At 36.2% G+C, this 27271-nt stretch overlaps 1 protein-coding gene across 2 annotated transcripts; it reads right to left on the bottom strand.

Annotated features, from left to right (window-relative positions):
- Positions 1-2226: 2226 nt before the first annotated feature.
- LOC127630953 (proteolipid protein 2-like) lies at positions 2227-27266 on the bottom strand. Of its 2 annotated transcripts, none has more exons than XM_052108856.1 (5): positions 26905-27262; positions 9911-10066; positions 7074-7172; positions 4506-4602; positions 2227-3068 (listed from the first exon to the last, which is right to left on the bottom strand). In XM_052108856.1, the coding sequence occupies exons 1-5, from the start codon at positions 26998-27000 to the stop codon at positions 3055-3057; spliced, it is 462 nt and encodes a 153-aa protein (XP_051964816.1). In that variant the 5' UTR covers positions 27001-27262; the 3' UTR covers positions 2227-3054. The 2 variants fall into 2 exon arrangements, with proteins under 2 accessions (XP_051964816.1, XP_051964817.1); XM_052108857.1 differs by lacking the exon at positions 2227-3068 and adding an exon at positions 3075-3311 and having other exon boundaries at positions 26905-27266.
- Positions 27267-27271: the final 5 nt, after the last annotated feature.

The raw sequence follows: 27271 nt of genomic DNA on the forward strand, positions 1-27271 counted from the left end.
CTGTCTGTCTGTCTGTCTGTGGTAGCCATTAAACTATCTATCTATCTATCTATCTATCTATCTATCTATCTATCTATCGTAGCCATTAAATCTGTCTGTCTGTCTGTCTGTGGTAGCCATTAAACTATCTATCTATCTATCGTAGCCATTAAACTAACTAACTATCTATCTGTCTGTCTGTCTGTGGTAGCAATTAAACTATCTAGCTACTATCCATCTATCTACCTTAGCCATTAAACTATCTATCTATATGTCTGTGGTAGCCATTTATCAAACTAACTATCTATCTAATTATCTATTTATCTATCTATCTATCTATCTATCTATCTATCTATCGTAGCCATGAAACTATCTATGCCCCCCTCCCCTCCCGTTCACAGAAAATGTATTTATTTGAGTTATTTACTTTATTGAAAATTGAAGGTGTTTAAATACAAATATTTAGTAACACAATGTTTATGATGTTGTTTTTTTATGTATTTTATATATATATATATATATATATATATTTGCTTGAAGGCTATGCATTTCGAAGACGCTTTTAACCTAAATGACTTATAAAGCATTCAGTGCATACATTTTTCAGTGTGTGTGTTTACTGAGAATTGAAACCATGATCTTGGTTGTTATATTTTAAGCATCAGGATTCTTTTGCTTTTAACTTACCGTTTTACCGAATGTGCCGGTCACTTTAAATGAACTTAGATGCTGCCATCTAGTGACAAATATTCATGTCACCAAAGTAATGGAGAACATTTGGGGGATCCTGGCTCTGTAGGGGCCATACTATCTGTTGCAGGGCTTCTTGATCTTCTTTTATTCATTTCTATTTGCAAAGGGAATGTTGAAATATTTTCTACTGATACACTAAAACAGAATATATAAAATAGCCATTTAAGCCCCCCCGCCAAAACATCAGTGAGCCACCACGTTTCACAGTGGGGATGGTATTCTTTTCACTGTAGGCCTTGTTGACCCCTCTCCAAACATAACGCTTATGGTTGTGACCATAAAGCTCTATTTAGAAGCTGTGAGGCGTGTCAAGGTGTTGTCGGGCATATTGTAACTGGGCTTCTTTGTGGCATTGCCACAGTAAAGGCTTCTTTCTGGCAACTCAACCATACAGCTAATTTTTGTTCAAGTATCGTCGTATTGCGCTCCTTGAAACAACCACACCGTATTTCTCCTGAGGTTACCTGTGGGTTTTTCCTTTGTATCCTTAACAATTCTTCTGGCAGTTGTTGCTGAAATCTTTCTGGGTCTACCTGACCTTGGCTTGGTATCAAGAGATCCCCGAATTTTCCACTTCTTAATAAGTGATTGAACAGCACTGACTGGAATTTTCAAGGCTTTGGCCTTTTCCATCTTTATAAAGACCTTGTTCTGCAGGTCTTTTGACAGTCATTTTCTGCTCCCCATGGCTCAGTATCTAGCCTTCTCAGTGCATCCATAACAAACTCATTGATTATTTATACACAGACACTAATTGCAATTTAAAAAGCCACAGGTGTGGGAAGTTAACCTTTAATTGCCATTTAATCCTGTGTGTGTTTGTAGGGTATGTAAACTTTTGATCAGGGGCATTTGGGTGATTTCTGTTATTATCATTATGATTAAAAAGGAGCCAAACAACTATGTGACAATAAATGGCTTCATATGATCACTATCCTTAAATAAAAGTTTTTATTTTTCATATTTTTAAAAAATGTCATAATTTCTGCCAGGGTGTGCAAACTTTTGACCACAACTATATATATATATATATATATATATATATATATATATATATATATATATATATACTATGTGATATATATGTAGTATATAGCAACAACATATTATGCTAATATTATGGCATACAGTTTTATGGTTATATCAGGTCACTGCCCAGATTATGGACAATGTTTCTATTTTTAGCAATAAAACTGAGAATGACAATTTCAGTTACACAATATCAGTCTGGTTACACAAGTGATTTTTGAAGAGATGAGCTAAACCGTTGTGACACTTCTGCAATAGAGAAAACCGCTGAGCAAGCATCTTAATTATTGAAGTAGCTGACACCACTGAATAATTGGCAAGTCCAAATAAGCATTGGTTATAACAGCAGAGTAAGCAGTCTTTTCTTTGTAATGTTTCTTCGAGTAATATTGACAGTACACAGACTGTACATTGGTGCTATTTTAGTATTTTTTACACATTTACATTCATGAATAGGGCTGAATGCCAAAAGACAAAGACATATCCAATATATGACTCAGTTTATTATTATAATAAAAAAGAACACTTATGACATAAAGAAAGTGAGCAACCTTTGAGGTAACAGGTTACATGGCAAAACGGAAGAAAGATGAAAAATGAACATATTGTACTAACAGATAGATGTGTGAACTCGCTTGTATGTTTGAGATCAGTTCCTTTTCAATTTAAATAATCTTAAATCAAATTTTCAAGTTATAGTCTGGTCAGAACCTGAGTTGAATATACTATATCTATAAACTGGCTAAATTGAACTGGAACTGAACCCAATCCTCCTTAAAAACATTTTTTTCAAAACAAATGTATATTGTAGGCACAAAACACAACATAACCAATAGTTATTATAAATTAGTTACAGTTACAAACTATGGCTGAAAGTTCTCCTGAATGGGAATCAATTAGCACTACATCTTACAATATGTTGTAGTTTTTTGTAACCAAAAAGGTGACAAAAATGTGTGGTGACTAAAGCCCTCTGACCAAGACAATTGTAATAAATCTTTGGATGCCAACAACTTTCTGTTCCTTTCTGTTCCTTCAAATATGTCATGAAGGCTTCTTTACCTGCTTTGCATTAATCTTACAGTACTTCTTGATCACTCAACCCCTTTTTTACATAAACTTCAGTCTTTTTCATGTAATATTTTCATCCTTTTGCACTCCTCGGGTCTTCAGCTGTTATTGTTGAGTCATATGGTATCTTTGCGAACACTCTGGGATTCTCCCATTTAGCCATTTTTTTAATGTTTCTCCATGTTTTGGTTGCTGTTAATGTTGTAGTGAGGGAAGTAGTTTTCAAGCTGTGCCATCTGTTAAAACAATAAAGAGAAAAAACACAAAGGGAGATGCAAAATAAATGATTAGGGAATAGTTAGTTAGGTTAAGCTGTTATACAGTAGTCACAGGACATCAGCAGTGCACAGAAACAACTGTTAAATGCTTTCTCTGTTAAAATGGCATAGCTCTTGCTGAGATGCCAGTGCCCCAGAATAACTGTTTGGCTCAAATGCCAAATGACAGTTGTAAACATTCCATGCAGAGCCTTCAGTGACCTGTTTAAAGAGACACTCAGTTAGAACATACGTCACCTCGAGTGAAAATCAACGGAGAGGCAGGTGTCCTTAGACTTGAATAAATGTCTACTCTGTCAAAACTGGCAAACATTATGTCGGGTAAGATTTGTTCCGATGAACTGACAATGAATAATACTTTTACTGTTTTTTATTCTTTATTAAAGGGACGGGTCATCCAAAAATGAAAATTCTCTCTTCATTTACTCACCCTTATGCCATCTAAGATGTGTATGACTTTCTGTTTTCTGCAGAATAAAAACAAAGATTTTTAGAAGAATATTTCAGCTCTTTTGGTCCATACAATGCAAGTGAATAAAGCTCCTAAAAGGACATAAAGGCTGCATAAAAGTAATCCATATGACTCCAGTGGTTAAATTTGTCTTCAGAAGCGATATGTTAGGTGTGGGAGAGAAACAGATCAATATTTAAGTCCTTTTTTACTATATATTGTACTCCCTGCCCAGTAGGTGGCGATATGCACGAGGAATGCGAATCGGCAAAAACGAAAGAAGAATGCGAATGTGGAGATTTATACGTAACAAATTACTTAAATATTGATCTGTTTCTTGCCCACACCTATTATATCACTTCTCAAGACATGGATATAAACACTAGAGTAGTATGGATTACTTTTATGCAGACTTTATGTGCTTTTTGGACCTTCAAAGTTCTGGCCAACATTGACTTGCATTGTATGGACCTACAGAGCTGAAAAAATATTCTAAAAACCTTTATTTGTGTTCTGCAGAAGACAGAAAGTCATGCACATCTGGGATGGCATGAGGGTGAGTAATGATGAGAGAATTAACATTTTTGGGTGAACTATCCCTTTATTGTTAATTTCTACATCCAAATACATTAAAAGTTGTATATATTAACATTAGTTAATGCATTATGAACTAAAATGAACAATCGTATATAGAAATATACATTTTATATATATATATATATATATATATATATATATATATATATATAGTCGATGCCACTTGGTTTGATATTTTATTATGTAATACAGTGACATTCAGACATTTAATGTTTTGCTTTAAGTGTCAGAATACTTTTGGGGCCACTGTACTTCTAACAACATGTTTCCCATACACATGTGTTTGTTTGTATATTCTGTTCATTAACTTGTATTCTGTATGTGTATATATGAGTGTGTGCATGTACCTGCAGCAGCAGCTGTATTCTGTCTGTTGCTCTTGATGCCCATGAAGATTGTATAGGCATCATACCCAAACAAGATCCCAGCCAGCAGACCAAACACCTGCAAGAGAAGGTGAGCATCATTTCTAAATAGATGTTGCATAGAAAGGCCCACATCTGTCATCACCAGGGGTGGACTGGTAATCTGGCATACCGGGCATTTTCCCTGTGGGCCGACGCACTTTGGGGCCGATCAGGGGTGGACTGGCCATCAGGAGAACCGAGCGGGCCAGTGGGTCAGCCGCGAAATGGGCCGAATGGGCCGCGATAAGATAAAACGAGCCGGCACTTTATGCAGAACGGACCACAAAACGGTGCCGCGATATGCAGAAAAGGACAGCAAACTTTTGGGCCAGTTGCTATGTAAAATCCTGGGCCGATTTCTTTTCCTAGTCCAGCCCTGCCACAGTGGCACTGAGCAGATTTCTTCCATACCGGTGGACACATACCAGTTTTATGGATCAACTGGGGATCGTGTTAGCTGGGGATGTGCGCGTACGTGCACGAGAATGATTTTACTTGTCATTTCAGCAGATTAGTTCAATGTGAACTGCCAAGGAGCAAAGAAAAGATATTTTGCACATTATAATAAACATTGGCATCATTGTTTCATTGATGTCTGTTCTAATGAATCTGACACAGTTTAAGAGCAATTTTAACCATTTCACTGGATGACATCAGGTTGCCTATGTTAATGTGAGACATTGGTTTGAATGGGAACTGGCGATTACACTTGTCAGAGCAGTACATCTCAAGTGGAATGCTTTTATTTGCAACAATAAAGCATCATAGGCTAATATGTGTCAATAATATGCTTCCAATCGCTTTTATTTCTCTATATGAATTATGTCTTGACTCTTGATTAATCATAATAGTTTGAGTAACTTTCTCCTACCATTGTTAAACCATTATCAAAATAAACAAAGTGAGTGATTGAAGCTGGGAGGTTTGGTCAGTGGTATGTCACACTCATAGTTAACAGAGTGACCTGGGTTCAAATCCGGAACCATCAGAACAAACACATGTACCATCACTGCAGCTTAAGTTATTTTTATGTTATCCATGGTTAACAGGTTTTTTAAAATGTATCAAACATTTTAAGAGTAAATATTGAAAATCTTAAGATTTAGTCAAACAAACATCTAATTCTGAAAATCATTATGTTCCCATACTTTCTTAGAGTGTCATTTATTCTCACCCATTAATTTGACCTTTGACCTGGTTTCTTGGCCAAATTCCCCCCATTGGCCCTTATCTATCATGGCCTCCTAATAATCTCCATCCCTGAATTGGCTACATCACTCTACTCTCTCCTCTCCACCAATAGCTGGTGTGTAGTGGGCGTTCTGGCGCACTATGGCTGCACACCGGTGGTGGTTGAGGAGATTCCCTCTATAGTGCCTAGAAAAGAGCTATATAAATGTAAGGAATTCTTATTATTATAATTATAATTATTAATTACTTTATATTTATAAATACTATAATATTAATTCACTCACTGCTCCAAATAACGTACAGATGATAAGCAAAATAAACATATTTAGAACAGAAACAAAATCCCTCAAAAAGCAATAATACATTTTGAATTATTTTATATCAATACTAAAGGTAAATATGCTGTTGTGTGATCTATTAAGAACAAAAGTGTCTGAAACATTCTTTGTTTCATAGAAGAATAAAATGTTTTTCTTTTATTAACATCAGACAATCTCTTCTTATCCAAGTGAGCTGTAATAAGCTCTCAGTAGATGGCGGTAATTCACTATTTTTGTTTGTGATATGTCATTACAAAAGAAGAAGACGATGAGGCTGCCTGATTCTGATCAGCTGACCGGAATATGGTGCCAGATCGTTGGACGTTTTGCCGGTAAAAGTTTGGCTTCTACACAATAAGGAAGGCTATTAGTTATAATCTGACCAACATGATGTAGCGTTTGGTCCCACTACACCGCTACTTGCTGGAAAAAGTAGTTTGCTACTGGAACAGCTACTCTGTTTTAAAAGCAGCTGAGCTTCTGTCAAGCTACTGAAAAATGTAGTTAAGTTAGTAGCATCGCTACATGTAAGTGCAGTGTAGTTCTAGTGGGAAGACTAACAGCTGTATGTCATTGCACCATTAGCTGGGTAATTCTCAGCCAATCACATGTAAGCCGTTGCTTTATAAGTCTGCTCACAATCTATCACATTGCTGTTTTAGTGCGCTAACACGGCAACCTCCACCACCCCACCACCACAAGTTGAGTCCCGTCCTGCACGGGGGTAGGCTCCTTGACAATGCCTCCTATCTCAGGCAGGATATGACGGTTCCGAGTACTACTTCTTCGGACCGCCAGACGGGGCCTACGCCAAAGAGAGACATTACATTCCTGCTTTATATGCATCAAATAAATGTCATCTTAAATCTCCCCAACACTGCACGCACATCCCTAGTTAACACGATCCCCAGTTGATCCATAAAACCAGAAGAAAACACATTTGCAGATCAAAAAGACAATGAGGTTTATTTTGAATGTTAAATGTTGAATATCTTACACCACCAGCGATTCGAGCCCCATCACCTGAACCGCCAATCACACAGATCAGAGAGGTAATAAGATACAGGAGTGCACCAATCCCAGCGCGGAACATATCCTGAGGGGGCAAGCCAAGAAAGAAATGGATTAACAACTTTTTGACATTAAAGGTGCAAGTATATTCAATATTTTCCTCAATAAAAAAGTTTTACTCCCAAGGAAATGAATTGTATTTTTGAAATATGTATAAAATCCTGACCACTCACATGAGATGAAGAGTCCAGTCATATATATATAACCTTATAAAAGTTGTTTTATTCAACATGAGGAGGGTCCCCCTCATGGGGGCTGCCATTTTAGAATCAAATGACCAGCTGAATGCTGCTTAATCTCAGTAACCGCTCTGTTATTGGACACTTTTACTCTTGGATTATATTAATCATGGCTGATTGTGAATTGGAAATTTCAACAAAGGCATCTATAATTGAAAACTATTGAGTTTGAATGATGATCCACGCCACAAGGGGTCAGTATAAGTCCAAGGCAACATATTCAAGACATTACAGAGCGAAACTTTAATGAAGTAATCAATGCCTTTTCACTGAGAAACTTGCACTCCCTAGAGGGATCTTTTCAAGTTTTGTGGAGAGGAATTTGGATCAGTGTGATTTCCATCCATGAGAAAAATGTGGTTAAATGGTTCAATCTTTGCAATAGACCCATAAATATATTTTTATATTCCTTCAGACTCAAGTTTAAACAAATGCAGGTATATCTTGACCTCCTCACACATGTGTTCTTGACGTGCGCATCCACTTCGGTTGTTTTTAACCTTCTTCTCCTTCTCTTCTGTTTAGTGGCATCTTCTATCACTTCTTTATGACTGCAATGCTCAATTGTGAGTGTTGACACCTTGTGGATCAGCTAATTAGTGCAAATTATTTCAAGTGCGTGTGCATAATGTGTGTTCAGAGTATGCGTGGTTCGAAAAATCGGGCCAGCTGTATTCCTTGCTCGAGCACTCTGCTGATGACAAAATTTTCGTCACGTGTCCCGTATCCAGATGCCTAGCGTTCACGTCTGACTGCAGTATATTTTAGGATTTAAATGGATCAGAAAATGCTGTGGTCTCTTCTTATGTATAATGCATAAGACTGAAATAAAGTCACATGTTTGTCAAAACACTGCCATTCAAAATGACACTACATGAGCTAATTGGCCAAAACATGTGCCACCTGGCCAAACACCTCAATGGTTCATTGTTAGCACTTCTATCAGGAAGTATATGTGGATGTAAGTACAATATTGACTGCAGTACACTACATGCAACATTGTTTCCCAGTGTACTGATAACACCATACTGACTGATTTTTGTTCTTTTTTTTTCAGGGAGTACTGGAAATGGATACTCATGCAATCCCACATGAGCTCATCTTTATAGATGAGGCTGGATTCAACCTAGCAAAGACCAGAAGAAGGGGGAGAAACATCATTGCCAACGTTGTGGGAACATCACAATGTCCGCTGCCATCTCCAATAAGCATGGTGTTCTCCACCGTCATGCCAACCTTGGACCATACAACACAGCCCATATTCTCACATTTCTGGACAGACTCCACAACATTCTGATACCACCAGAGTGTATGAATGATGCAGACCATCAAAGAAACCGGTATGTTGTAGTATGGGACAACGTGAGCTTTCATTGTGCAGCCCCAGTCCAAAACTGGTTTGCTGACCACCCAACATTTCTCGTGCAATAACTACCACCATACTCACCATTTCTTAACCCCATAGAAAAGTTATTTTCGGCATGGCGGTGGAAGGTATACGACCGGCAGCCCTTTGTGCGCATGCCTCTTGTGCAGGCTATGGAAGAGGCATGTGATGAGATTGATGTGGGTGCGATTCAGGGATGGATAAGGCACTCAAGGCGCTTCTTCCCTCGATGTCTGGCAAGGAAAGATATTGCCTGTGATGTGGACGAGGCGTTGTGGCCAGACCCAGCTGTGCGGCAAGATGCTGCCTAATTATTTTTCTTGCCTTTTCTATATATTTTTTCTGCAATTTTCTTTTTCATTTTACTGTTTTCAGTCCAATGTAAATATATCTGCTGTGCATATGTTGCACTGACTTGTTTGGTGAAAAATTAAAATACAAACGTTTCAACAGCATGTGTGTGTATCTGCAAATATTTCTGTGCATGTGAACAATATGAAGAATTTTCTACAATTTGAACTATTTTAGTATTATTGCAAAGCTAAAGATGAGAGTGCTTTTCATTATGCCCAACAGTTGTAGTTGGTTAGACAAAAATCTGGTAATATGAATGAAGTGTGTGCCATTTCGTGCAAACATTTAGTTTGGTTAGCAATTGGAAAAAACTGTAATGATTTAAATTCACTAGAACTTTCTATCTGGAGGTATTTCCAGCCTTTTTAACTGTTTACTGTAAAAGCTTTTTTTCGATTTCTCACTTTTGCAAAGTTTTCTGTGACTCATTACACAATCGAAATCGAGTGTCTGCATTAACATACTTGCCTAGAGTATGTTACGGGTCTGAATGCTTGCATAATCAGCCCTGCAACTGGATTTTGAATTCCAGCATGTATAATAAATTCTAGGTTCTGTAAAAATGTGAATCCCCGAATAAGGAAACATTCATAACACATTTGTGTGTGTGTGTGTGTGTGTGTCTGTGTGTTGGTGTGTGTGTGTATATGTGTGTCTGTGTGTGTGTGTATATGTGTGTGTGTGTGTCTGTGTGTGCGTGCGTGTCTGTGTGCATGCGTGCGTGCGCGCTTGTGTGTGTGTGTGCGCGCGCGTGTGTGTGTGCGTGTGTCAGTTAATACTTACACTCCAGGGCCAGTTCACGACCAGGAACTGTTTGTCCAGCTCCATCATGAAGATAACGAAGAAGATGATGGCAAAGACCATTTCACAGATGGCAACTGCTGAATATCCTCCATACATTGATGCAGCGTAACAGATAATGATGATGAAGCTGATGAGCTACAACAAAGAGACGTAGAGACAGTCAGTTCAACAACTTTAAAACAAACTTGATCACCTCAGTGGAGAAAATGTTAATCTGTTATGAAAAGGTTGATTTTTTTCCTTTAGGGCGGGCAACTGGCTGTATCTTCGCCAGTCACCCTTGTTCATGTTTCAACATCACTCTGGGGTTGGAGGGCATGAGAAGTTTCTGGGGGGGCACTTGGTAAATCTGCAGCCCCCGCATAAATCCAGCCATGCCCTAGATGGTATTAGGACACAAAATAATTCTTATTTTTATTATATATATATATATATATATATATATATATATATATATATATATGTATGTATATATATATATATTTTTTTTTTTGTGGAATTGCATTAAATAAAACGGGAAGTTTACAAGAAATACTTTGGGGAAAATGTCTTTTGATATGACATGCAACACTTTCATTCCAATCAACTCAAACATTTTAAGCTGCATTTTTCTATTTTTTGGTAATTTTGCGTGCAGTAATTACGGAATTACTACGTGGAATAATTGTAATTCTAAAAATTAATTTGTTGCTGCAGGACCATTCAAAATTAACTAAGTGACGGAAAAATGGTTTAGAAAACAGTGAAAAATTAAGAGAAAATCTCATTCCATCCTGAAATGTTGATGCTGATCCTTTATTATTATAATTTTTTTGTATCTTAAAAATATGTAATTGTATTAGATTATAACATATCAATCCAAGCGCCATTAATTTAAATGAAAGATAGCACATGCAAAAATCCTTAATGTATTTGCCACAAGTATGCCTTTCACATTTGCCGCCAAATCACCTCTCAAGGTGGCACAAAGCTTCTTCCTACACTACCCACAATTCATGTGAATGTCCCATCTGTTCTAGGTGTCAGTTAACAGAGGAGCTCTACATTTCTCACATCCCTTGCAGTTTGTGAAGCTTTTTGAACTTTGATTACTAAAACATGAGGTGAAGACTAAAGAAAGTAATACAGCTTTGGTGTAAACAGCATGAAATCCTGAAGGATCCTGAAGGCCCTTACATAGTTGTAAATAAAGACTTGACTAAGAATACATTTAGGAGCAGACAAATGTTGTGCACATCTAATCAACTCAACCTTTAAACTGAAATAGTCAACCAAAGGTTTTTGCCTGTATTCCACCATAAAATAAAAAGGTTTTCTTTACTGAAGTCAGTACAGATTAACTAAATAAACACTGCCAGCAATTTTCGACTAAAATGTACTCCTGCTATGAGTATCAGACTTCGAGAACTCATTATGAAATTGATAATTTATGACTCATGGTTGTGAAAAATAGAGTATGCATCCAAGTCGAAACTGACCTTAAGCATTAAAGTAATAGTTTACCCAAAAGTGAAAATTCTCTCATCATTTTCTCACCCCCATTCCATCCCAGATGTGTATGACTTACAATAACACAATAACACAAAATATGATTTTTAGAAGAATATTTCAGCTCTGAAGGTTCATACAATGCAAGTGAACGTTAACCAAAACTTTGAAGCTCCAAAAACATAAATGCAGCATAACAGTAATTTATATGAAACCAGTGGTTAAATCTGTCTTGAGAAGTGATAAAAGTGTGGGTGAAAAACAGATAAATATTTAAGTTCTTTTTTACAATAAATGCCTACTATCACTTTTACGTTCATCTTGTTTTTTGCAAATCACATTCTTCGTGCATAGCGCCAACTACTGGGCAGGGAGAAGAACCACTGGAGACTTATGGATAACTTTAATGCTGACTTTATGTGATTTTTGGAGATCCAAAGTTCTGGTCACATTTCACTTGTATTGTATGGACCAACAGAGCTGAAATATTCCTCTAATAATCTTAATTTGTGTTGAGAAAGTCATACACATGATGGCATGAAGGGGAGTAAATGATGAGAGAATTTTCATATTTGGGTGAACTATCCCTTTAAATAAGCTTTTTAAATCTTCTGACATGTCAAACATGATTAAAAAACACAAGTAAACATGTGAGCGAAAGTGTCATAGAAGCAACATAAAATGACGTGGTTGCTTCAGCAATCACATTTTTCAACTCACATTTCCTTTTTATGACACTATCTGTTAGGTTTAGGATTAGGGTGGGGAGGTAGGTTTTGTTGGGGAAACTAAAGTATGAGCACTAGTAATAGTGATAGTATAAAGGTGTTGTGTGACATTTTTACATAGGTCACTTCATCCTGAAGTGTTATTTATGTTACCATTGTTATTATAGTGGTGCTAATGATTTGTACACTTTCCACCGTGAAACACTGTGCTTGTAAATGGAATGTGCTGTTGTCATAGTAACAACAAGTGTGAAGTAGAGGACCGTTTCTCAAACAGGAAGACTGTCGATGTGTCTGCAAGCAAGTTTCATGCTTGCAACCCCTTGGTGAATAAACAAAGCTGTGTTACCATGACAATTTCTATCATAGACATTATAATTCACAGGAAATGTGATTCAAGCGTCAGTGACTAGGGATGCACTGATGTAGAAATTCTCTCCAATAACGATTTAATGACAATTATTTTAATGTTATGGCCAAAAGCTGGCCTATATTACAAGTATATACTACTTTACTGTACTGTATATGTTGTATGGGAAAACTGTTTACTGTGTGAATTAGAAAACAAGCCATCATATTATCAGCTTCCAATATATAATTAAAAAAAATACATAAATAAATAAATGCAAATTAATAAATAAATATATATATATATATATATATATATATATATATATATACTTTCTGAGTAATATAAACAAATTACTAAAATTCATCAGCATCGATATGATGAATAATATATTGTGCATCCTTAGGTGACCCTTGCTGGCATATTTTATATGCAAAAGAGACAAACAATCTACATAAGCATTCACCAAAAACACATTACACAAACACATTGCAAATCAAATTTAGTACAGTAGGTTTACAGCACAATCAGCCCACGGTTGAAGGTTAAGAAATGTTGAAGTCCAACGTTGGCCTAAAACTACCCAGAAAACACAGCTTAAACCATAAAATTGAACTATTTTTTGCACATGCTGTTTTCATTTTCAACTAAGCTCTGGACTGCAAAAAGAGGGCTGAGAAAGGCATTTTTCCATCAGGGTAGCCAGTCTGTCTTATCAAGGCATGCCTTTGAAATGAAGCCAGAATGGGGGTGCATATAAATATTTCTGCCAGCACACCGACTCCCGTTTGGCTACAATCTGTTCAATTTGACAAATGTGTGACACTACGGTCAGTTCATCACACAGATGTGTCAATGGTCAGCTATGTGGATCCTCTATGTTGACTCAGTGGTCTGTGTGAAAGCCAGCATATTAAAGCCGTGTGTTACTATAATTGTCACAAGGAAGCTCACTGCAGTTTTAGGGCCACGCTTAGGAAACAGTGCCATTTGTGTCCCCGTGACTTAATGCTGATATAATTTACTCTTACACCCTGGAGGCACTTTTGAAAGATTTCTAAAAGGCAAACAGAAAATAAATGCTTATTACTTTAAGGAAAAAATACATAAATAAGTTGGGTTAATGGAATGGATTCATTTTACAAATGTTATAGCACTCTAAGTGTCCAAAAACTTCTCCAAGCTAGTTTTCAGGTGTTTTATTGAACATTAAAGCAGAATAACTGAAAACTATGGATGAAAATATCTAAAAATACTTAAACATATAACAACCGTGTGGCTAAAATTGAAATTCAACACACTCGTGTATCTAATTTTGTCACTCTATAAAATGTGTGTTGAGCGCTCTGGGTCATCTTTCCCCATGTGGAGATATGGTACTTTCCAAATATGGATTCTAACACTCTCTAGACATCCAATGATGACAATCTGAAACATCAACGACGTGAAGAATTGTGTTTCTGTGAATCGATCCCAGAGAAACCATTGCTTTGTAAACAAGATTAGCGATTAGCCACAATAGCTGTCATGACACTCTTTGAGGAATTTTTGCAGGATCTCCACATTATATTACATTGAATGTGGGCTTGTTTGATTCAGAATCACCTGCTGCAAGATGTGATATGGCATTTTTTATATCATGATTATTTTTCATGAAGTAATTAAGCAAAATGTGATGAAAATTCTGTTTATTATACATGTGGATTTCACTCGCTAATACTCACTGTGGTGTGGTCTCTGAGTGAAACAAATTTGCTCATTGTATTATTATTTGTTCCTTTCCAAAGATATATAACACATGGCTATGTGATCTTTTTATCTCTATTTTTTATCCCCTTTTCTCCCAATTTGGAATGGCCAATTTCCACTACTTAGTAGGTCCTCGTGGTGGCGTGCTTACCTCAATCCGAGTGGCGGAAGTCTCAGTTGCCTCCGCTTTTGAGACAGTCAATCCGCGCATCTTATCACGTGGCTCATTGTGCATGACACCGCGGAGACTCATAGCATGTGGAGGCTCATGCTACTCTCTGCAATCCACGCACAACTTACCACACGCCCCATTGAGAGCGAGAACCACTAATCGCAACCACAAGGAGGTTACCCCATTTGACTCTACACTCCCTAGCAACCGGGCCAATTTGGTTGCTTAGGAGACCTGGCTGGAGTCACTCAGCACACCCTGGATCCGAACTCATGACTCCATGGGTGGTAGTCAGAGTCAATGCTCGCTGAGCTACCCAGGCCCAGATCTTTTTACATTTTTTAACACTTTTAATTTGTCAGTAAATTGAAAAGGAGTATTTTAGAACTTGCCAGATCTGCTATATTCATTGTAAAGGTAAGAGTCTAAGAATTAAAATTACCATCAAGTGATTGTTAAATAATTCCATAATATATATTTTTTTCCACGATCAGTGCCCCTCTCTGGGCCGCTCCGAATTTAAGAGGTTTACTTGTATAATAAATAAACATTCATTTTAGTTTAACATTTTTAAAATCAGAATATCAGCCACATTGTATGTCCCTATAGCTCACTGTCACGTATTTAAAAAAATAAATAATTCATGCAAAAGTCTCGTAATATATTGATATGTGACTGTATCGGAACAAACTGAATGGAAATAGTATTTTAATAAACAGTACTACCTAATGAATAGCTTTGTGAACTTAACTATAAATGAAACTTTTCCTGCTGTTTCATTTGAATAAATTTGAATTTTTTGATTAAAAACATTTCTGATGACATGGTCTTCTATGTCCCTTTAAAGAAAGTCAACCATCATTAAATGTACAGTACCTCACCTTCTGTACTTGGTTTAGCCTACTGAAATACAACAGCCTAGAACAGGCATGCCATTACGGCAGGGCAGGGCCATGTCTGTGGGCGCAAGGAGAGTAATGGGAAGAATGATGTCATCAGTCACCCCTCCCTCTCACACATATGTATTAGAGCATTATAAGTTGTGGGGACTGGCACAAACTGCCTCTATGAGCCTCACAGGCAGACTGAACTCTAGTCAGTGCACAATGAAGCTCTTTCAAGGATCCAGTTCTGCCCCTATAAGAACACCCTCTACTGAGGGCTCTAAACTGAACAGGGTCACGGGGTGAGTCAATAAATAAGAAAACATTGAAAATAAAACACAACTCAAAAGCACATGCAAAAGCAACATTTTGAAAAGACGAGCATGATTTTAAGATTTTCACTCTAAAAATACATTATTACTCCACTGATGGTTTTTTTTTTTGTGTTGGAGGGTATAGTTTATAAAATATTAATTCCTGTTGACTTTATTATATAATTTACAACTAAAAATACAACTCGCTCTGAGAACGTTTTAGCCAGAAACTGAAGCTCAAACGTGTGCATATGTTCAACAACACTTCCAGCTCCGGCCACTGGGGGCAGTGGTTTGAATTTCGGTATGCACAGACTGATTTCAGCTAAAGAACTTTTGATTTTGTTATTATAGTTAACAAAAACTGAAACTAAACCTAAATAAAAAAAAAATTGTTTAACAAAAATAAAAACTGAAATTGTTGTAAACAACTGAAACCTAAAATACTTTTTTGGAACCTTTGAAGACCCACTTTTTACTGTACCAAATCCCATTTTTTAAGCAGTAAAGCGGGACAGAGGGAAAATTATTATCTATAAAATATTTACAAAGCATATGGAATAAATGTTTTCTATTTTCTTATACACTTTTACATCATAAATCATAATGTAACATTTACAAGAATTACAGCTCAATTTTATTTATTTCTTTTTCTTTTTTTCTTTACCATTGCATTTGGGATGGCATGAGGGTCAGTAAATGATGAAAGAACTTAAATTTTTGGGTGAATTATCCATTTAATTGTTTACGTCCCAAAGTTTAGTTTAGTAATGATTTAAAATGATTTAAGAAAATTCATATAGATACAATGGAGATCAAGTTTAAACGTCCTTTGTCGCTTTATCCATATTCACCATGTATTATAACATTTGCAACATTTACCATCCAAATTAAACATGATAATACAACTAGATAGAGGAAACAAAAAACTGCCCTGAGAAATGTAATGATGTTAGACTTTTTAAATGACACCAGTAAACACTCAGCTTTGGCAGCCATAAAGAATATTAAAACTAAAACTAAAATAAAAACTTACTGAACTGAAACTGAGAAAACTATATATAAACTAACAAAAAAAACGAAAACGAAAACTAATTTGGAATGACAAATTGAATATAGACTAGAAATAAAAACTACATTTAAAATCCAAAACTATAATAACACTATTTCGACCTACTGTTGTGGAATTCATTTACATACAATGCCTAAATGCAAACTGGTGAAAAAAACTGAGGTTCAAAAGTCTGTCCACTTTTTTTATTTAATACAGTATTTTCCACTACAAATTACACTGGAACTGAAAAAGACAAATTAATTCAAAATGTTTTTGGTGTTTAGTATGTCCCCAGTTTACTTTAATGACAGCATGCACTTGAACTGGTGTGGACACCAAATGTTTGGGCAAAATTATCCATATTATTCCAACATGATTTGAAAGTGTTTCAAAGAGAACCTCGTGGGCTTCAATGGAAGCAGGGAGGTCTGACCTGAACATAGGAGTCAATGTCAGATATTTACTTACATATGTAACCGTTCCTGCTCGCCCCGCTCTGGACGGGACTCGAACCTATGTCTCCAGCGTGGGAGGCAGGTGCGCTAACAAGGAGGCTAAAGGCTACAGCCGCTAGCGTCAATCGCTAGTGCACCTCTTGAGGTTAGGAGAGTGAGGTTTACACACTGCACAGCTATCTACAAGCTGGCTCCTGTTACATATATTTGATTAGTGAGCTAGAAATAGTACACAATAATAACATTCCTTTGTTTTAAATTTGACAAATTCTGAAACTTTCTCTCAATTTCCAGGTTTAAATTCGATTTTGAATCCCACATTGTCACATTTCTGCACCCCAATTCTACTTTGCAAATAAGCAGAATATGCCACACACTGAACATTTGGAAAAGATGCACATTCTCAAACTCAGCAATGGTAATGTATTAATGTATGCCCACTGCTTGTTCAAGGCATGCTTGTCTTGCACAGCACACACATTCTTGCAAGTGTTCACATTTTTTTGTCCTAAAAGAAAAAAAAAGAAAAGATAAATATGCATAGAGCTTCACAGTACATCACTCATCTACACAAAGCCTTTGTAAATGTCCAGCATGTGCAGTTACTTAAGACAATGAGTGTGTTATTGAACTGGCCTGTGAATCTACATGTTAAGAGCTATCTTGTGAATGGTCAGACATGTGTGACAGAATTTAGGCCTTGCACACGATAATGAGTGTATCACGCCCACGGTCCATGACCTTTACCTGCAATGTCATAACATGCTATTATTTCTCATCTTTATCATAGAATTCTCAGTTAGTTAATCAATACCATCTTGGGGGATGTCACGTGATGCTATGCATGGTTGAAACTTTGCTACAATTATCCTTTTAAGCAATATTTTCCAGACTTTGCTAGAGCGACACAAGCAAAGCGGGACGGATTCAAAGAGTGTAAAAAATTACTGCACCAACAGATGGTAAGCTTCGCACTGCTTTATCCTGTCAAGCTGAGAATTGACACAAGGGATGGTCGCAAGAGTCTACATGCCCAAAACAAGATATGGCCTTCAATGGAGTGAGTGGGTAACTTTGCCTGCACTCGATCAACAACACAGACTACACATCATGCATTTTGCTGACGCAGCCTGAGAGGGTTTGTTGTTCTGTTGTCTGCCCACTGGCTCCTGCCTTACTTCTTTTTCTCCCTTTGTTAACTTGCTGTTGAGCTCAACTGCTCGTGATGTGGGTTTGATGTAATTGTTTACTAGGGCCTATTATTTTTTTTGTTTTTCATTTTATTGATATAGTATATATAGAGCAGTTTTTTATATATATACATATATATATATATATAGTATGTGTGTGTGTGTGTGTGTGTGTGTGTATGTGTGAGCGTGTATTTATCACTTTGTGGGGACCAAATGTCCCCATAAGGATAGTAAAACCAGAAATTTTTGACCTTGTGGGGACATTTTGTCGGTCCCCATGAGGAAAACAGCTTATAAATCATACTAAATTATGTTTTTTGAAAATGTAAAAATGCAGAAAGTTTTCTGTGAGGGTTAGGTTTAGGGGTAGGGTTAGGTTTAGGGGATAGAATATAAAGTTTGTACAGTATAAAAACCATTATGTCTATGGAAAGTCCCCATAAAACATGGAAACACAACATGTGTGTGTGTGTGTGTGTGTGTGTGTGTGTGTGTGTGTGTGTGTGTGTGTGTGCGTGTATTTATCACTTTGTGGGTACCAAATGTCCCCATAAGGATAGTAAAACCCGAAATGTTTCACCTTGTGGGGACATTTTGTCGGTCCCCATGAGGAAAACAGCTTATAAATCATACTAAATTATGTTTTTTGAAAATGTAAAAATGCAGAATGTTTTCTGTGAGGGTTAGGTTTAGGGGTAGGGTTAGGTTTAGGGGATAGAATATAAAGTTTGTACAGTATAAAAACCATTATGTCTATGGAAAGTCCCCATAAAACACGGAAACACAACAAGTGTGTGTGTGTGTGTGTGTGTGTGTGTGTGTGCGCATTTTTGTGATAAACCAGGACAATTTTGTAAGTTATAAACTGGTAATCACAAGGTTATTATGCTATAAATGTGCTTTATGAGGACATAGACTAGTGTCCCCATATTTCAAATCGCTTAAAAATCATACTAAACAATGTTTTATTTGAAAATGTAAAAATGCAGAAAGTTTCCTGTGATGATTAGGGTTAGGGGTTATGTTAGGTTTAGGGGATAGAATCTATAGTTTGCACGGTATAAAAATCATTATGTCTATGGAAAGTCCTCATAAGGATAGGAAAACAAACGTGTGTGTGTGTGTGTGTGTGTGTGTGTGTGTGTGTGTGTGTGTGTGTGTGTGTGTGTGTGTGTGTGTGTGTGTGTGAGAAAATCACCAGAATTGAGTAATCTGGTAGCAATATTGTCATGGAAAGCCTCGTGAGCGTGCATGGACTGACGGATTTCCGAGCGATGGACACCATTTGGGACTGTTATGAGCAAAGTTGAAGCACTTTGTTTTCTTTTCTGTCAGTATTAAGGACATTATTGTTACATCAATGTTGGATAGTGGTCTATATAATTTAACCTTGGGTACAACATTTTTCTTTGCATGTCAATATGTCACTTTAATATGGTAAAATGTTTCTCAACATGAGGAATGTTAATGAGCTGGAGCACCCAACAAAAAGAAGGAAGGTTGTCTCTTTTCTTTAATGTACATTGTTTTTATATAGTGTTCCTTCAAGAAATGCACTTTTCTTCACAGGAAGCTGAAAAACTTGGCAGGGCATGGGGTGAGCATGTGTTTTGTAGCGTTGGTTCGAGTAAAAGCAGGGGAGTCATTACACTGATAAGTAAGCATTTACAATTTAAATGTCTCAAACAGTTTAAAGATAATTTAGAAAGAGTCATTATTGTTTAGGCTGAAAGGGGGAAATGTGATTTTGTCTAATATGCATGCACCAACACAGAACTTTTTTTATAGATCTTAAGAGAAAGCTACAAGCAGCTAGGATCCTTCATGATATTGCTTTGGGTTGAGACTTTAATATTTTAATGGATCTGCTCCTTGATCATAGTGATGAAATTGTGTGTAGAGCCTTAAGAGCAATGTTGACACTACAGAGAATGTGTACAAATCTTGGTCTTACAGATATTTGGAGACTTCTGAATCCATCTGGGAGGGAATACACCCTTTTTCAATAGTTAATTAGATTTACTCTAGAATAGATTTATTTTTATAACTAAGTCACTTATTCCATATGCCACTGACAGCTCAAGTGGAAATATTTTAGTTTCAGATCATGCTTTGGTGTGTTACGAGATGTTGCCACATATAGAGAAAATAAATTCTTATAGATTTAATACATCCCTTCTCCAGGACCCAGCATTTCAATAAATGTTAAAGATAGAAGTTAATGCTTATGTGGAAACCAATTGGTCCTCTGTGGGCATGGCATGGGAGGTGCTTAAGGCAGTTTTTAGGGGCTGATCATACAATATACCTCATTCATTAAAAAATCCAAAGCACAGAAATTCATAGAATTGGAAAAGGTTATTAAAAGTGCTGAAACAGTGCTGAAGCGCTGAATGTCATCCAGTGGTCTTAGAGAGTTGACTCAGCTAAAGTATTAGGGCAAGACAGACATATTTTGAGTCGGGGGACAAGACAGGGAGACTTCTTGCCAGATACATAAAACAGAAAAAGCAATAGAGAGAGAGAGAGAGAGAGAGAGAGAGAGAGAGAGAGAGAGAGAGAGAGAGAGAGAGAGAGAGAGAGAGAGAGGGAGAGAAAGAGAGAGAGCGAGAGTGAGAGTTTTAACCCATAGAGAGTTTTTTCCACCATTCCTTCAGTGAAATTTGAACAGTGGTGAAACACTTTCTTATGATGTGTTACATTCATACGAGCAGACAGAGAAGTAAGTTTGGAGCAAAAGAAATAATAAACCTTGTGTAAATTGTCAGCTTTACGCTAAGCTACAATGCTATTTCTAGCCATTTTACATGCACGTTACCAGACACCATCATAGTTTTTATCAAGAAAATTCATGTTGGATCATAATAAAATTTTTCTAGTAAGACCTTTGATATTAGAGCAACGATCATATTCTTGATAATAATTTTTGTTTTGTTTTCCTGTAAAAATATCTAAAAATCCTTAAAACAAGATCAGTTTGATTGATCTTGTTTTAGAAACAACACTGCATAATATACTTAGGTTCTTCAGAGAATGTATTTTTAACATGTGTAGTTTGTCTTACTGTACTGGCAGAGTTTTTATAGTCAAAACAAGTGAAAATGTCTACCAGTGCTGAAGAAGTAATCCTAAGTATTTTGAATATGTTAATGACCTTGAGTAATCTATTGGAATATGTTACAAATTACATTTTACAGCATGTATTCTATAATCTGTAATGGAATACATTTCAGAAGTAACCCACCCAACCCTGTATATATATACTTCTACCACAGATATTAATAAAGCCTTTAAAGAATTATATTTCAATCTTTATAGTTCCACGTCCAATGTAGAATGCTAAGGATATTAGCAACTTCGTAGATACATTAGAACTTCCTAAACTGACAAATGATCAAAAAGACATTCTTGATTCAGATATTAATTTGGAGGAGCTTGTTGAGGTAATAAAAAGCCTCAACCAACAGGTAAGGCACCGTGGCCAGATGGTTTTGTCGCAGAATATATTAGATCTTATGTCACAGAACTGGCTCCACTTATGTTAGAAGTTTACGCAGAGTTATTAAAGGAAGGTGATCTACTGCCAACCATGCCACAAGCCCTGATCAGTCTCATTCTTAAAAAAGATAAAAACCCAAATTAATGTAAAAGATATCACCCAATTTCCCTGATCCAGTTAGATGTAAAAATCAAATAATATAAAATAAAGAATTATTAATTAGTTCTCCAAATATTCCAGATATAGGATTAATCGAAAGCTCTTGCTCTGACAACATATAACTCTGCCACGTCTGTCCAACCTGGCGCCTTTCAATGGCCCAAGTAAGGCATTTGGTATTTAGGCATTTTATTTTCAGCAAATTTTAGAGATTTTGTTAGAGTTAATTTTGAACTATTAATGAAATCCAACTAGACAAGAGAGCATGGTTAACACTTGACAGCAAACAATACATTCACATTGACAATCACAATAACAATGATCCACAATCAGACATGACACACGAGGGGATTAAAACAAGCATGGAAACAAACAAGGGGCAGGTGCCTCTTGCAACTGAAGGTTGTAATGATCAGCATTCCCATGGAAACAATCAAGGTCCCCATGGAAATGCTGATTCAGCTTGCCAGCAAACACATAAGGGCAAAACGTAAGCACGCTTTGACAAAAACAGACAGGGAATGATCACCGGAGGGCACATGTTGGTGGGTTACCGCAGTGCGTGAGTTGCATGTTTACATTTTGCTCTTATGTGTTTATGTTCCACACAAAGCACATATACAAACCACAAGACAGACAGGGGATGATGATGAAGTCATGGACCTCGTCAGACAAAACCCAACCTGACAGGTTAACAGGACCATGACACCGGACAGCGCACAGCGGTAACTCACGCATGGCGGTACCAAACAACCGGACCTGTGCGCTCACACATGGGGGTACACAGAACAATGAGGCAGGCCGATATTGCCATGGTTCCATCAGCCAGAACGCCAACCTGACAAGGTGACTGGACCGTGACAAGTGTATGGTGCTCACAGCCTTTGGAAAGTGTCATGAAGCGTCAGTTTATTAATCCTTCTTGATTCAGAATCTTGGAGATAGAGCCTTAAAAGCCCTTAAGAGGTTTTGGGAAAGAGATGTGAACTTAGTAATGGAGGATTTTGCATCGTTTCTATTGGACTCCCTCTAGATTGTTTAGGCTTGGTTTAAAAGACACGCCTTCTGGCTGGCGATGTCAGTTGGAGGATGGAGACATAGCCCATGCTCTATGGTTCAACGCTAAGATTCAAGAATTCTGGGTAAGAGACAATAATTTTATCTGTGAGGTTTAGGTTCTCAAATTTAATTTGCCACAGACTATGTATTCTGGGTGATATGGCGGTTATTAAAGTAGGTAACAAATATACAAAAATCTGGGTCCACACTAGCGTAATGATCAGCAGACATATAATTCTTCGAGGATGGAAGTCATTTGGTTGTCATTCTCTAATCAGTTTTTAATGTCTTACTGGTATCCGGATCACATTGTGTAAATCTGTTGAACATGCTATGGGCTAAACAACAAATTCAGATTACTTTACAATATGCTGTTGTTATTTTTCAACAGGAAACAGGATCTTGGACATGTGGATTAGAGCAGTTATAAACGGCAGTTTAGAAAAAATCACGATCTGAGACATCTGTTGGATCTGGTGAACCAGGAAAGTGTCATTAATGCATGATTGAAGTTCCTGTCTTTTGTGTTAACGATGAGGTGATTGTTTTATTCAAGGGCTTTATTGTTGTTTTCACTCTAGTCAGGTGGTTTATGTGGTGGGCTATTGCCAAATTTATGGTCAGTTTATGGGTTTTCAAATACCTGTGGGGGTGAAAATTATTTCCCTTATAATACTGAACAAATCTGTTGATCAAATTGTTTTATAGCCATGTTATGAATTTGCTATTACTTCTTTGTAATACAGATCATTTATAAAAGTCATACAGTACATGGGTGTTTCTGCAACTCTAGCACTGTGGACTTCTAGAAAATAAATTGTTGTTAAAACTTTTTTACTCTCTCACAAATGTTTATAATTTGCCAACAGTGTACATGTATCTCAGGAGAAATTTCCTTTTTTATATATATTTACAAAAAAAATCCACCTCATCTCTAAATTATGAATTGTGTCTAACAGAATTGTGGTGAAAATAACGCTGATGGAAATTATTTTTTTTAAGTTTTCTTTTAATAAAATGGCCGAAGCTATGCTAATTTTTGTGTATGCTAAATTAAATAATATTTTTTAATTTTTGGCATATTTTGCCAAAATTACAGCTTGATTGGAAATGACAGGCAATAAAAATATCATTGATAGATGATATTTTCATAGATTTTTCTTTGTTTACTTCAAACATATACAATCTCATGCATGTTTTTGTCTGACAATTTTGTCGACTTGGTACACTAAGAAGTACACTAACTTTTGAAAAAGGAAAAAAAATAATAATACAAATAATTCAATATATATATATTGATTAGGGCTGTCGATTTAACGCGTTAATTCAGTGCGATTAATTTTATTAAAAATAACGTGTTAAAAACATTAATGCAATTAATCACAATGCCCCCGGATTGTAATAAGGAAGATTCATGAGAAATGCAAGCTTGTAGTACCACCTGTTTACTCCAAATTTCTGCTGTGTGGCAACGCGCAGTTTATAGAGTGAAGAAAACAGACATTGATGGAGCGCAAAATTCGAACTAAGGGATCTCAAGATGTGTTGTAAGTATTAAACAATATTTAACTTGACACAGTGACCTAAAACTTTTATGTTTATGATGTAATGCACCCGAGACACTACTCAAGCATGTTTGACACTTTTTGAAATTGACGGGTCCTTAAACAAGCCCTCATAATAAATCTCCAACTGATTGATAAATTCACTTGTGAAATGGATTGCTGTGAACTGTATGCCAATGAATGACTTATGATCAATAATATGGTAGTAAACAATACATTGTATTCTAAAGCCACTTTTTGTATTGTCTTATCAATGATTAACTCTTCTGCCACAAGCATGTAATGCATTTTAATTATCTGAATATATATATATATATATATATATATATATATATATATATATATATATATATATATATATATATATATATATATATATTTAAAGATAACTATGTATAATTATTTCATCATAAATTGAATTATTGTTATATGAGGGGCTTTCTCAGCAAATAATTGTATATGCGATTAAATGCGATTAATCGTGATTAATTAATCGGGACATCATGTAATTAATTTAATTACATTTCTCTTATTGAATTTTAACATGGTGCATCTTGATGAAGCACATTTAAATATGCACAAGAATAAACTTTTAAGCACTCGATTACTATTTGATTTCAGTATAAACACAAGCAACGTGAACACTCTGCAAAACATTTTTGTGCTCCACTGAAAAAAAAAAAAATTTAGAATACATAAAAAAAGAAGATACAGTGTTACAGAGATATTGGAATTTGCACGCTGTTTTTTAAGATACAGTCCTATCAAATCACAAATCTGAATCTAATGTCTCTAGACAAAAGATCATCCACAACTATTCCTTTGTGAGGATTAAGACACGCCATGGGAGAGAGAACGGCAGCCTGGCCTCTATATCTTTCCAGCAGATGGGTGAAACTTCATGCCCTTTGACCTCACCATCAAGTCATCGCCTGGAAGCACATGGTCAACATTCCATGCCACCTCCTCCCAAAAGCACACATTCCAGTGCCAGTATGAAGTTTCAAATGGCCCCTTAATGGGAGGTATTTCATTTAACACTATGAATACTTTCAACTCACTAGAACTGAAATAGCTGCAAACTGAATTAAATACATAATTTTATTCAATCTATAATATTGGATATTGTAGAGACATACTTGGGCTGTAACATTGATTTGCTACTCGAATAGCTATTTGGGTGTCAATTCTGAAAATAGCATACAATATGCTTTTAGCTGGTAAAGTGGGAAGTATGTAGATCCTATTGTTTAACATCCAAACTGGCACAGTGGTTGCCAGAATAATTACCGGTATGTAAAAAATACAGTAAGAAATTAACCAACTTTACATGACCACACTGGCACTGTAACAAAATCTGTTACATTTACAGTAAAAAAGTCATAAACTTACAATAACCTTCTGAAACTGTAAAAATCAGCCTTTTACTTTATAAGGTATTGTTTATCACCATAAAAAAATCACAGAAGAGCACATGGTGACATGAAGTTCACCAATAGTGGCTCTTCCAAGAGCAATGACCAATACACATATAGAGACGAACACTAAACACTATCATGGTAACACATGTGAAATGGAAATAATGCAGTAAACATGAACTAAACTACATTAAATATAAAACAGAACACCCCAATGTATGTAACTGATATTAAAACTAAGAAGAACCATAACTATTCCCATAAAATAGAATTAAAAGTAATGGGAATTGTGGGAATGGCCGATTATTGTTTTTTACTATAATTTTAACAATAATTTACTGTAAAAAGTGCATGTACTTTATTGTTAAACATAATGTACATTTTTACCATTAATTATACAGGAAAATCATAATTTTTACATATACATTTTTTTATTATTACAAGATTTTATTGTAAAATCTACTGTATTGTCTTTTAAAATATTTTTAAAAAATGTTACTTTATTTTTTACAGTTAATATTAATTTGGTTAATATATTGATATCTTATTTCTGTAGCATTTTTACAGTCTTTTATCGTTAAAATTACAGATTTTGTTTACAGTGCACGCTGACTTGACACTTCACTTGTGTTCATTTTATGAGAGTTGATTATATACAAGATGGCTTGATAACATGCTAAGTTCTGTTCATTTTGAACAGAATATGCTGCTTGGACTCTCTAAAGGTTAACAACAGCCATTCACTTCAAGTGTGTGAATCATCGGAGAAAGCGGCGCCGTGGCAACAGTTTCCAGGTTATTTCTCTCTCTCAACATTAAAATACGAACGTGTTACCAGATACAATTAAAAGGAGAAAAATAAAGTCATATTCGCGTAAATAACTTACTATTTCAGCGGCCAGGATCGTTCCTTTGCGAGTCCGCACATAGTTCTTGAGTTTCTCCAAACAGTTCGCAAAAGGACTTGCGTCAGTTTCTGCCATCCTGCAAATGTATTCCAATGGAATAACAACGCCTTCTAAGCAGCCCTAGTGTCAGTATCGACAAACGCTCCCAATGAAGATACTGTCAAAAGACAGCGCGAAGAGGAAATGAAACCGTTGTTAAATAAATCCGTCAACTTTGAGTTTCTTGCTGAAGTTCCTGTGTGCAGCTGCCGTCTGCTGTATGTCAGTATGTCAGTGTGTCGTGTAACAGAGTAGCAGTAACAGAGAAACAGTGAGCTCACTGAGAGTCTGTGTTTGGGCGTTGGCT

This window comes from Xyrauchen texanus, chromosome 37 (assembly GCF_025860055.1).
Source record: "Xyrauchen texanus isolate HMW12.3.18 chromosome 37, RBS_HiC_50CHRs, whole genome shotgun sequence".
In the NCBI taxonomy this organism is placed as follows: domain Eukaryota; kingdom Metazoa; phylum Chordata; class Actinopteri; order Cypriniformes; family Catostomidae; genus Xyrauchen; species Xyrauchen texanus.

Coding starts and splice junctions, on each gene's coding strand:
- LOC127630953 (XM_052108856.1), bottom strand. CDS start 27,000: ATGGCAGAAACTGACGCAAGTCCTTTTGCGAACTGTTTGGAGAAACTC. Junction 7,173..9,910: donor TCGTGAACTGGCCCTGGAGT/GTAAGTATTAAC, acceptor TTGCCCCCTCAG/GATATGTTCCGCGCTGGGAT. Junction 4,603..7,073: donor GGGCTCGAATCGCTGGTGGT/GTAAGATATTCA, acceptor CTTCTCTTGCAG/GTGTTTGGTCTGCTGGCTGG.